The sequence below is a fragment of the Pygoscelis adeliae genome, unplaced genomic scaffold, assembly GCF_000699105.1.
Source record: "Pygoscelis adeliae isolate BGI_AS28 unplaced genomic scaffold, ASM69910v1 Scaffold544, whole genome shotgun sequence".
Taxonomy (NCBI): Eukaryota; Metazoa; Chordata; class Aves; order Sphenisciformes; family Spheniscidae; genus Pygoscelis; species Pygoscelis adeliae.
Window position 1 is genome coordinate 132,599 of NW_008824715.1, and position 11,958 is coordinate 144,556.

The following is an 11,958-nucleotide window of genomic DNA, read 5'->3' on the forward strand; positions in this document are numbered from 1 at the left end:
GCTGGAGCGGTCACGCTTCCGCTGCAGGCAGCGCTTGACCCCCCGAGCGCCTCCGACCGCCTCGGAAGGAGCGTGCGTATGGGGTCCAGAGCCGGCCTGGCCCCCCCCCAGGAGAAGGCACGGTAGTTGCTGCGGGACGCGGCCCCCCACTTCCCCTGCCCTTACCGTGCTTCCTCCCGAGCACCGTGCACGAGCTCGCCCTGTCTCAGTATTTTGAATTGTTTAAAATTCTCTTTATGGAATCAGTTTTTTTTCTTTCCCTGGACCTTTGTCTCATCAAAATCAAGGACTATGTTCCTGGATACAGAGAGGACTCTGACCAAAAGGGGACACCCCCTCCCCCCTACATTATGCAATTCTGTGTCTGTTTTTGAGGCCTCTTTGTGCACACAAACTCCAACCAACAGGCAGAGGGCAGTCAATCGAGACAAAGGTGTTTATTCATTCCCTTTTCAGAAAGAGTGACACTACACATAAAAGGTAAAAACAGCCAATAAAAATATATTCTGAGTTATTAACAATTTAAACAAGATCTTAAAATCTTTGCCTCAGCTTTAATGCACATCCTGTATAAGAACAATTACAAACACTTACTAGTGAGAGGCTTTTCTAGAGGAATCGTGCCCAGGCAGAGCAGCTCAAGGCTGCCCTGCCTCCTGCTCAGTGCTGACCATCAGATCTTTCTACAAGAAAGGAGTAGCAATTGTTCTACAAGAGAGAAGTTCTTACAATTAACTCCCATTGGTTCTCGAGTGACAGCATGTGTCCTGCAGTAAGGGAGCTATACTTCCACAGCGAGGGGCTTGTGCTGCAGGGAGGGATGGCAGCGATGCCCCAGACCCCAGCCCTGGCACTCCTCGGCCGCTGCTTCTTCCCAGCAGGGATCCGCACACTCAATTGAGAGCATGTGAGCCGTTCAAGCATGGCTCACTCTCCCCGCGAGGAGCTGGGAGCCTGTCTGCATGTGTGCGCTCACCAGAACTGTTTCTGACTCTGCTGCTTTCTAGGGAGAAAGACAAACAGGGAGAGGTGAACCGCAGGTCCCGCTGGACAACAGGCATATCTTTAAACTGAGCACATTTGGGTATCAGCAGATGACCTTCTAATGAGAAGTATCTTGCCAACCACAGCTCAGCCTTCTCTTATAAATCATTCCTGTGTGCTTGGCGGGCCCCGGGCGGAGGAGAAAGCCTTCAAAACAACGGCTCACCTGTCCCAGCAGGGATGTATACCTCTTCCCAGGTATAATCACCCAGGTTCACAGGCTGCTTCAGCCAGCGATCCTCTACTAACATCGCTAGAGTCACACGCTGCTCTGGATCAGGATGCAAAAGCCCAGCGATTAGATTCATGAGACCTTGGGAGAGACAGCAGTAAGAGGAATGGCTCAGTCTGTATTCTAGGCATGCTGGGAATGCAAGATATAGTTTATATTCAAAGAACGCAGATTTTAATTACAAATCCTCCCCGTTAATCCCTTGTGCAGTACTGTTCTTCCACAGTCTTAGTCACATGTGCTCAGCTCTGGGAATGATCTGAGATTTCCAGGTTGTGAAAACAGAGAACTGAGCGCAGAGTTACGACACTGAGGAGGACCGAAGTAGAAGCAAATGCCACAGAGGCAACTCTGCCTCACTGTTTCCGAGCCCAGTCCTGCCCTGCAGTCATCCCGTGTTTGATCTGTGACTAAAAGTGCACTTGGGGTTCAGGGAAAGCTTTGAGAATTTACCAGTCAACTGCAGCACCCTGAAGCCTTATAACCGTAGTGCTCCTAACGACCCCAGAGAACTTGCTGATGAAGATTTCTTTAGCCTGACACTCAATTAGTTTTCTACACCTCCAACAGAAAACAAGGCCAATGTAGTTTTCCTGTGAGGTCAAGCCATACAATTCATTCAGAAATTATAAATTAACACATTATCATCCGTCCCAAAAGTGACATGGCATGGATTGGCAATAGTTCAAGTGAGATAGAACTTGTGTTAGAGTTACAAGAGTGCCATTATTGATCTTAAAGTTATCTACTAGCGCGAACCTTCCCATCAGGCATTATTTGTTCTGGTTTTCTCATGTATAAACCTCACTGAAGCTTGACAAGCTGATGGGCTGAATCATCATAATAAATGAGAGGCCTGGAATTTGAAACTAATAAAACATACGGCAGATAGCTGTATTCATTGTACGCATGAAGAACTGCAGAACTTCCCTGAATAGGATTACCTCGGATAACTCTGCTTCAGTGAGCAGCTTTTAAAATCATTGCAGAGCACATTTGGAAGCATTTTTCCAATCTTCTCCTTTATTTCCAGGGAATAAATACTGCTCATACTTTCCCAAGAGATCTGCTCCTTTAGAAAAGCAAATGGGAAAAGTTCACCTTTTGACACAGGCCAAGGAAGATTCAGGACAGCTGCCGTGGCCTCCTCCAGCTCACAGAAGGGATTCTCTCCAAATACTAGGGTGTAAAGTGTGACACCAAGTGACCACATCTCCAGCTCAGGGCCATGGTACCTATGCAGAAATAAACTTGCATAAACTCAGATTGCAAATACATAATTGTGCGCTAAAGTAAAAAGAAAAAATGCAGCTGATAGCCCTTATTTCCAATTTTTAACACAGGAAGTTTGTGAGAATTCTAATAAGGATCTCACGTGTTTTTGAAAAGTCTGTATTATCCTTCTCCATGAAACCAAAGAACGGCCAACCAATTTCAGTTGATGAGTACGTATAATATGCACCTAGCCTTTCACATGTTTAAGCTGGTGACAAGAGAACTTAAGCATCCTCCTTCTTCACCATAAGCCAAAACTATCAAGTAAGTATTGAAATGGAAGATCAGACACTCAGTGGAATCCCATTTGCCCCCTCCCATCCCCTTCAAAACAAAAGTTATTTGGAAATAAATATTAACTATCTAGATTCCATCTGAGAAAAAGGGACAGTTTCTTCACACAGTAACAGGCTGAATTCCCAGGGCAGCGCTGCTTCATCTTCCATCTAGTTCCCAGCAGGGATTTCCTCTCCTTGCATAGCTTTCCCCGCCCCATTAAGAGGAGCTGCCTGAAGGACCCATGAAAACAGCTGTGAAATAAGAGCAAGATAACATACTTGTACGTACAATTAATGTTTACCACCCTGTGATGGTAAGGATTCCCTCCAGGAGTGGGTATGAGACTGCCAGCCTCCAGGTAAAGAGCACTCAGAGAAGGAGAGAATAGGAAAAAGACAGCTAAGATTTCGGCAGCACATCCAAGATAGCAGCAAGCTGCAAGGGAAGAACCCTTGAGTCCAGAGGAGCACAAAAATCAATGGGGAGATGAACAATGATCAAACTGCAAAAATTCATAAAGGGAAGCAAGTAGGAAAGAAGGGAACAGATGAGATGAGAGTGGAAGAACTACAAAATGCAGACATGGTAAGGGGCAGATGCTATACAGCAACACTTGCTTATACCACCTCCCTAAAAGAGCTGCTTTTAGTAGAGACACGTCAGTGTGTTCAGATACAGGTATGAAGAGAAGGTTAGCAAGCTGACGTACACGTTATGAAAGATTAAGGGAAAAGGATTCAAGTCACAACACAACTCATCCAGACTCTTCTACCAGGCTGGAAATGAAAATCATATGCTTGTTCTTGAACTCGGCTCTGCAGTAGGACAGACATTAGTACAAGGCTTTGCAAAACATCTAACCAGAATAAGAAAGCCTGTCAACAGACATAGTCAGAAACAACTTCGTAGGTATTCAAGCCTTTACAAATAATTTCTGTCACCGCAGTGCCCTACTTTATAAGCATTCAAACCTTCACAAGTAATTTCTGTCACTGCAGCGCCCTAAATCTCACTGCAGTTTTCTGCAGTGAGCTACTCCAGCAGAGTGCCAATGGCAAAGCAGCTTGCTTCTCTATTCCAGCCCTGCACACACATTTTTTTGGTGCAATAGACACAAAAATTACTTTTCAGAGGGTGACATACGGTTTGCCAGACAGCACTTCTGGTGAGCAGTATTCAATTGTCCCACAGAAGGTATAAAACAATTTGCCGGGTTCCAGGTAGGCAGCTGAACCAAAGTCCACTAATTTAATTGCAAAATCTTCAGCAATGACAATGTTTTCATCCTTGATATCTCTGTGAAGGATGTTTCTACAGTGGAGATACCCAACAGCTGATACAAGCTGAAAGAGGAAGAAAGAACTAGGTGTTACTGCACAGAGGTGTCCTTCTGGATAATCTACGTGGCATCACAGAGTTCCAATAGCCACATTTTGGCTTGTTTTGACACTATATAAACGAGATACAGATCCTGGTAACTGGTAACTGGAAATGAACTCAGGCATGCCTGTCAGCATTGCTGCAGTGGGTGTTACAATGCTCTTGGGAGTGAGACTTAAAAAAGCCTTTGCTTGCTTTCCTCTCACAAATGTGGAAGAAGATGGCATGCTATAGTCACGATGTGCTTGTTTTTTTGGTTAGAAGCATCAGAGCTTACTGTTACAATCCTGCAGGTTACTCTATTTTTATCCCAGCTTCATTTGGAGGGCCCTTTGATTTCTTCAGAAGGATATTACTGTGTGCCTCTGATATTGCAGGATGACAAAGCATTTAAGAGTGAAGTTTGGTATAAATAACATAGTCATTCCTAAATTCCATTCTTCTTTTTGCACGATTCATGCCATAGTGCCATAATTAAGAATAGCATCAGAATTATATCACCTTGGAGACAATCGTGATCCTTACCACAATACATGTGAGCAAGAAAAGCAGATGGCTGAGGGAGAAAGGTTTCCATTTATAATACAAAGCTCCATCTGCAGAGAAATACTGTACAGGTCTGAAGTAAGAAAGCACCCCTACAAACTCAAGATTGGTTTAGGAAAAGGGCTTATCCGTTCGAAGTCTAAAGGGACCATAGACCGCAATTTGTGAATGCACACTGCACAGCAGACACAGAGAAGGTGCATCACTTTCACTACCTTCTTCCATCAGCACCCCAGGCAAGGAGAGTGTGGACACAGTGGTGGGTTACCACAGGCAAAGTAATTCTTGCATACCTTAGAGCAGGGAATTTACTCTAAAACATGTGAGGGGGCATTACCTGGGGACTGCTGTTGCAGTTAACTCAATGAACAAAGGACAATTCAGCTTTCAGGCAAGCTCCTGACTCACAGTGAACTACCTTGAGTTATTTTGCATTATGCCATGTTAAAATCCAAGATAATTTCTTGATTTTAAATTCCTTAAAAAGAGGAGAGCACTTTACCCCTGTAACCAATCTAAAACAAGCATTGATCTAAGTGAAAGCATGGCTTTTAGCGAGGCTTGGGGCAACTTCCGTGCGCTTTCCTTGTCCCACAGAGGAAATGTGACTGCTACATGAATGGGCATCCTGGTGACAGGGGGTGTGTGCTGCTACAATCATAGCCAAGAGGCGATGGCTCTATAGGAAATCCTCATATGAAGTAAAGTCCTGTAAAGGTTTCTTTGTTATAGGTTTCTAAGTAAACCTTAACAAGGTTTCTGCAGGTAACATTTCAGTTAGCTAGAAATCAGCCCTACAGAATAATGAGGAAAAGTTCTGCAGGTATTGAGCATGACTCCGATTCAGCATGCCTGCTGATTAGCTAGTAATTCTTTTGAGCGAAATAGGGTCCTGGTTCTTATATTAACCAAATCTTACCTGTATGTATCACCTGTAAGTTCCCAGCTCTCACCTGTCTGAATATATAGCTCGCTAATGGCTCATCCAAGTTGGGCTGATTATCAATGAATGTAAAGAGATCCAGACCAGATCCATGCTTCTCCATCACCAGCTGGAAGAAGCGTTCATTTTCAAATACATCCAGCACCTATAAATAACAGACCTTTTTAATCATGTGCTTCATCCTCAAACTGCCTTTTTTGTTTGTTTGTTTTAAACAAACACTGCTCTCCTCTTGGAGATTTAATCAATATGTATAATAATCCTTGAAATCTCATTTCACAGGGCACAAATGTTTCTTGAAAAGAGAGCATAATTGAAACTGAAAGCAGAATTAAAACCAAGAGGAATTCTCTTTCTGGGGAGAAAAAACCAAACCAAACCCAACAACCCCAAAACAAAGAACAAGAATCAAGATATGTATCCAGATTATTTACTGAACTAGTACATGTTCAGATGTGACATCACACTTCCAAGATATGCATCTTATCATCTTGAAATAACGTACAGGCTTTTTTTCTGTTGAGTCACACCTTCAGATCTATGTTTACATCAATTGTTTGGGGTAAAAGTGTCGAAGCAAGCGATAGTCTGCTGTAACATACCCTCCAAAACAAAGCAGGATAGGTATGTTCCTTTCTTTCCTGAAAAGGTAGATTTAATACAGGATACTTCCTCAGTCCTGAAGAGGAACATGAGACACCAAATATTCAAACGAACCATCTGATGCAGTTCAAACTGCATTCACGCTGAGTTCACTGTACCTTAATGATACTGGGGTGCTGCAGCTTCAACAGGATTGCAATTTCTTGAGTAACTCTCCCCAGATCAGGATCATCTACCCAGCAGTCCTCAAGCACCCTCTCCTTCCAGATGAACTTTACGACAACCTAGACAGACAACAGCATTCAGCATCACCTGCAGAAGTATGGCTTTAAGTGTTTGGTAAGTTAATTTCCAGGAAAAATGTTAGTGAATCCTATTACTAGAAGGACAGAAGTAACCCAATGTGCATTGCTTATAGTATCCTTAAACATATTTAAACTAATTTAGTCCTAGAAGTCAAATGATGCACAGAAATGGAATATATTTATTTTCTTTTTATTGATGCTCTGAATTCTAAAGGCTTTGACAGGCCAGCTCTCTTATCAACCCAATTACAGCAATGGTGATTTCTGGCATAGGGGTACAGTGGACGGAAATGAGCACTTAACGTTCATGCAGAGAAACACCAGAGCTTGCCTCTCAACACCCAAAATACTTCTGCTGATAAAGAGGAGGGTCCTATAACCTCAACATGTCTACCCACATTCTTGAGTTGTGGCACAATAAAGACTTTGAAGTTTGTCATTCTCTTTAGTAACGGAAGACTAAAACCTGTAATTCTGTTAAGCTTAATGTATACTTCTTACAACAGGTTAAATTAGCTACATGGTCAGTCTCATTCTGTGCCTGTTGTCTTAGGTAACATTCATATACTACATCAGTGTGAACATTTTGCCGTCCTGTTTCCATGAGGTTAGTGATTTCAGATTTCTGTTTAAACAAAGGAAAACCCCAAACTACCATATAGCAGCTTTTAATAGTGTAGTGTTGACAGAATATGAACACTGTAACCTTTCAGTTTTCATCCTAAATAATTATTGAAAATGAGATCTAAAAGAAATATTTGACCTCCTGGTGATCTTTCTTGCCCCTGGCAGTCCAGACAAAGCCAAAAGATCCTTTGCCAATAAGACTGAGAGTGTTGTAATTTTTTGCATATTCTCCCTCACATGCCCTTAATCCTTCAAGCTCTTCAGTTCTTCGTGAATTCTCAAAAAGTGAAGTTGATCTAATGGCCTAGGTACAGATAAAAAAAAATAGCAAGAAAAAAAATGAGCAAGCCACAGAATCATTTTTATAATATGAAGTAAATACTGAAAAGAAAGTACACATTTGCAAGAATAGCTAAAAGGAGTGATCTTTGGTTTTGATAGCAAGAACCGTATGTTGATGTAACCATCACCATATGAGACAGGTTAAGTCAACAGTCAGCTCTCAGCAGCTATAAATACTCCTTAACTCGGAGAAAGGTAAAGAAAACAGACGCACATGCACCTTAGATGCTCGCACAAAATTCTCTGTGCAAGTAGGAAAATGAATTCACTGTGGTCTATCACCAAATGATAATTTTATTTGATGAATAAGAAGTAGGTTACTTTCAATATTGTAATTTTTCCAGGTAAGTGTATTCTAGATGGACAGAACTAAAAAGGTGCTGCTTTAAGCCCTGTCTATAAATTTGGCCTCAGTAATCTAAAAAGAGTTAGTATATGAAAGATATTAAGTGACCAGTGTTTACCAAACTTTCTGGTAAGATAGCATTTTAGTTCTGTAGATTGGTCTCTTAGCAGACACAAAGAGCAAACAAGTTCAAGGCATACCCTCCTAAATTTTAACACTCCAGTAAAATCCCTAGTAAAGAAATATTGCATGCCTTTCTACCAAGGCCTGCAACACTACATGAGAAATTAAACACCACAGTTTTTCTTGCTCTGAGGATGGGGCTTGGGGATTATTAGGTTTCTCCACCAAAGATGGCGTCTAAAATGCATGACAACAGAACATCTTTATGACATACACAGTATTCCATACTGAGAGGAAACACAACAAATCTCACAGGGGCGTTTGTTTTGAACAGTGAATTTGGAGTTATACATGAAATGGTCAGAACTGCTTATATTTTGACATGCATTTTGACATACACAGAAGATGATTTTCTAAAAGGAAAACAAGAGCTACCTTATTACTCAGCTCTCAAAGGTCTCGTAAAAAATATTCCAAATAGCAAGTTTTGCCAATAGACAAGTTTTTCACTCAAATATCTACTTTATCTCCCAACTCACTGATTAAAGGCAAGGCAGGGGAGGGAAACTAAATGTCTAATCTGCAGTACCTGTCAATAAACAGCAGCTCCTTAGAGTCTCCTGTAGTTTGGAACTGCCACCATTATACATGTTACACGTGATATCTAAATATGTATGTACTTCTCTGTTAAGGTCATCATAAAATCCAGCTACGTAAAGATCTAGGGAATGATCTTGGAAAACCCTTACATTTATGCAAGGGTTCTAGAAGATCACCGTTACCTATTTCTATTGATCAAAGATACTATTTTCCTGTACAGCCTTGGTCAAAGTACTGTCAGCTTTACATCCCACTACTAACTAAAAAGCAGGCCTGAGCAGTTCTGTGTTCGGGTTTTGCGGCATTGACATGTACCTACAGTTCAGCTCTGCGCTGTTAGCTTTCTGTATATCATCCCGAATGCAGCATCTCAGGAGGCAGCTAAAAACTGCAGTTTTCTTTTGTTGACACAAGTCAGTCAATGACAGTTTTCAGCCTAGTATTTCCTTTTTTAATAATGTTGTGTCATTGGTGCCAGTGTGATTACATTGATTTAAAAATTAATCTCACCACACTGGTACAAACTTCTATTGTAGATGTACTTAAACCAGCCTAAGAACAAATTTAAAATTAGGTGCTTTCATTGTTCAGACTGCAAAGGTAACTACACTAAGCCAAACACACACTACCAGAAATATTACAAAATAGCAATTGTCCTTTTTACAGCAAAGAAATATTTCTTTTGACATAAAAATAGGGAAACAAAGAAACAGCAATATCCGCCCACCACCTCATGACATTATTTTAATCTGAAAAAGTTTTCAACTTTAGCTTCAGCTTAACAGTCAAACAAGGAGAGAAATGCTCAGTATTATACAATGGTAGAATTTCGTACTTCTCCGACACTATGTGTAGAAAGATCTGCAATAGACTGGGCAGAGCTTGCTAGACTTGAGAGCAAAAGCTGAGTCTTTGCTACAGCTTCCTTCTGGCTCTGTAGAAGGTCTTTCACCACCCAGACACAGAAAAGTATGGCAGGGTCCTGCAGTTCTACACGTTTCACTTCAAAGACTATACCTGTAGAAACAGATGAGGAAGTCAAATGGTAGAATGAAACTTTAGTGTTGAACATGACCACAGACATTTTAGGACAAAATTCTGAGCTCTTAACAAAGTGAATTCCTCCATTATTCATTTGGGGAACACCTACTCAGCAAGGAATCATCAGAGGGGCTGACAAAAGCACAGCTATTCTAGAGATACTTGGCAGCTACCTCCACAGTTCCCGCCCTCCGGCAGAAACTTTTGTCAGTGTCCAATTGTGGTTATTAATTTCACATTGTTATTCTAAATTAGATAAAAATGGGGTTTTTATACAACAAGCCACAGAATCCAGCTGAAGGAGTGAACGAAACACATTCCACTACACAATTTAAATACAAGTTTTACAATGGAGTTTATATTTTTTGTTCAGAAGGAGTTATCAGGTTCAAATCTTTTAATTGTGTTTTAAGAATATTTCTGACTATTCAGTCTGGATTAATTTCTTAGTAACTTTGTATTTTATACCACCTGCTTTTCCAATACCCTCTGAGTAGACTTAAATACCACTTTTTCTTCTAGATGCTAGAGCTTCTTCCTTCATCTCCACTGCAAGCTTCTAACCAGAATTGTCTGCCTTCTGCAAAAATGTGGGTCAAAAAAAGCATCCCGATAAGAGTTTTGGGAAGGGGAGAAATAGGTTTAACTTACTTAATTGTGAACCATCTCTGTGACAGGAATTCCCAGTGTAGCTGCCTTCCAGAATCTCCAAGGTCAAAGGAGCTGCTGGATTCGGCCTTTCTTCTTGTTTCACTGGGGTCGATGTTACTTTTATCTCCGTATTTTGCTCCCCATGCAACTGACAGTCTTCTTCAGGACTACCTTTGCTTTTCAGTGGGTTTCTGTTGACGTTGTCCCCCACAGTCTCTGCAAGAGTTTCAGGCTTCTCAAGAAATGCTTTGGAGGATTCTTCAGCGTTTTCTAAATGCCTTTGAGAGGCCAGCCACCCAGAACCATCTTCTATGGCAATACCATTCAACAGCTGCTTTTCTTGCCCAGTTGAAAAGGCACTGTTTTTCTGAGTTAGCACATAGCCTACAGTTGAGTCCACTGCACTAGAGGAGGATGCTCCTACAAGAGCTGCAGTAACACCTAAACAATTATCTGAGTTCCCCTTGATGCCAATATTCAGACCCAGTACCTCAAGACCAGAGCAAATACAGTTCAGCTCCGCATCCGATTCTTTAACGTCTCCAGAGGTTGTGGCAACTCCTGGTGCAGAAGCATTGCAACCCATTTTATTTCCTGAGCAAACATCATGGATAGTATTTCTTCCATTTGCAAAGAAGGATGAAGCATCATTTAGCAGGCAGTTTTCAACAACAATGTGCTCAAGGCTGGAATGTTTTGCATCACACACCAAGTTTGTTTTTGACAACTGCCCTGTAACCATGTGGCTTTGAAAGTCTTGTCTGCAGTCCAGTGTTGTCGCAGACCATGGCTCATCTATTGTTGGTGTTCCAGGTGAGTTACAAGTAACATCAGAAGGCAGCTTAATTGGGGCATAGGATGTGGTATCTGGATTGTCTTCTAGCCTAGAACAAATAGGCGACCAGGCAACATTTACTGAAGAAGCTTGTCCCCAGGCATCAGTAGAGTGCTGATGCTTCAGCATTTCATATGGTAACCCACAGATCTGCTGACAATTTACTTCCTTGAGGTCTTGATGATGAACTTGTAATTGGTTAGGCAAGATACTAGTCTCACTGGCATTTCCACTCTCAGATGCACCAGATGCACTATCACTGCTTCTTACTGGAATCTTCATGTTCTGACCTAAATCCAACTGTTCTGAATCAGATGACGTGGGAGAGAGTCTTGCAGAGAGCATCTTTTGAGAATTATTTGATCCTGCAGTTTCCACTGTTCTACACTGTTCCGCTGCTCTGATTCTGTCAAGCCAGGTTTCAAGGTAAGGCTCTCTATGGTGGGCTGACAGCCGATCAGTAGCAATGCTGTCTTCACTGCAAGGATTCAGTTATTAGTGATATCATGATGACAAAAGAATGAGAAAACCATCATACTGTATACTACTCACTCTTCCGTTACTATGGTGTCGTGGTTTAACTGAGTTTAACCAGTCAGCCACTAAGCACCACACAGCCGCTCGCTCACCCTCCCCGCCCTGCGGTGGGATGGGGGAGAGATTTGGAAGAGCAAAAGCAAGAAAACTCGTGGGTTGAGATAAGAACAGTTTAATACTTGAAATTATTATTATTAATAATAATAGTAATGGAAAGTAAAAACAACTAGAGAGAGAGAGAAACAAAAA

The 11,958-nt window shown here is 41.6% G+C and overlaps 2 protein-coding genes across 2 annotated transcripts in view; both read right to left on the bottom strand.

Moving 5' to 3' along the window:
* Positions 1-762, bottom strand: part of MTERF4 (mitochondrial transcription termination factor 4) — a 2,013-nt gene extending 1,251 nt beyond the window's left edge. The window contains exon 1 of the mRNA XM_009323194.1: positions 730-762. Coding sequence (XP_009321469.1) covers positions 730-762 — 33 coding nt within the window. The remainder of the gene's footprint in view (positions 1-729) is intronic.
* A 97-nt stretch (positions 763-859) lies between these two features.
* The window catches only part of PASK (PAS domain containing serine/threonine kinase), a 21,277-nt gene continuing 10,178 nt past the window's right edge, over positions 860-11,958 (bottom strand). The window contains exons 9-18 of the mRNA XM_009323195.1: positions 11,047-11,221; positions 10,338-10,704; positions 9,481-9,662; positions 7,371-7,538; positions 6,461-6,586; positions 5,710-5,844; positions 3,974-4,173; positions 2,378-2,511; positions 1,211-1,357; positions 860-1,003 (exon numbers count right to left, since the gene is read on the bottom strand). Of these exons, the coding sequence (XP_009321470.1) occupies positions 894-1,003; positions 1,211-1,357; positions 2,378-2,511; positions 3,974-4,173; positions 5,710-5,844; positions 6,461-6,586; positions 7,371-7,538; positions 9,481-9,662; positions 10,338-10,704; positions 11,047-11,221 (1,744 nt within the window). The 3' untranslated portion in view covers positions 860-893. The remainder of the gene's footprint in view (positions 1,004-1,210; positions 1,358-2,377; positions 2,512-3,973; positions 4,174-5,709; positions 5,845-6,460; positions 6,587-7,370; positions 7,539-9,480; positions 9,663-10,337; positions 10,705-11,046; positions 11,222-11,958) is intronic.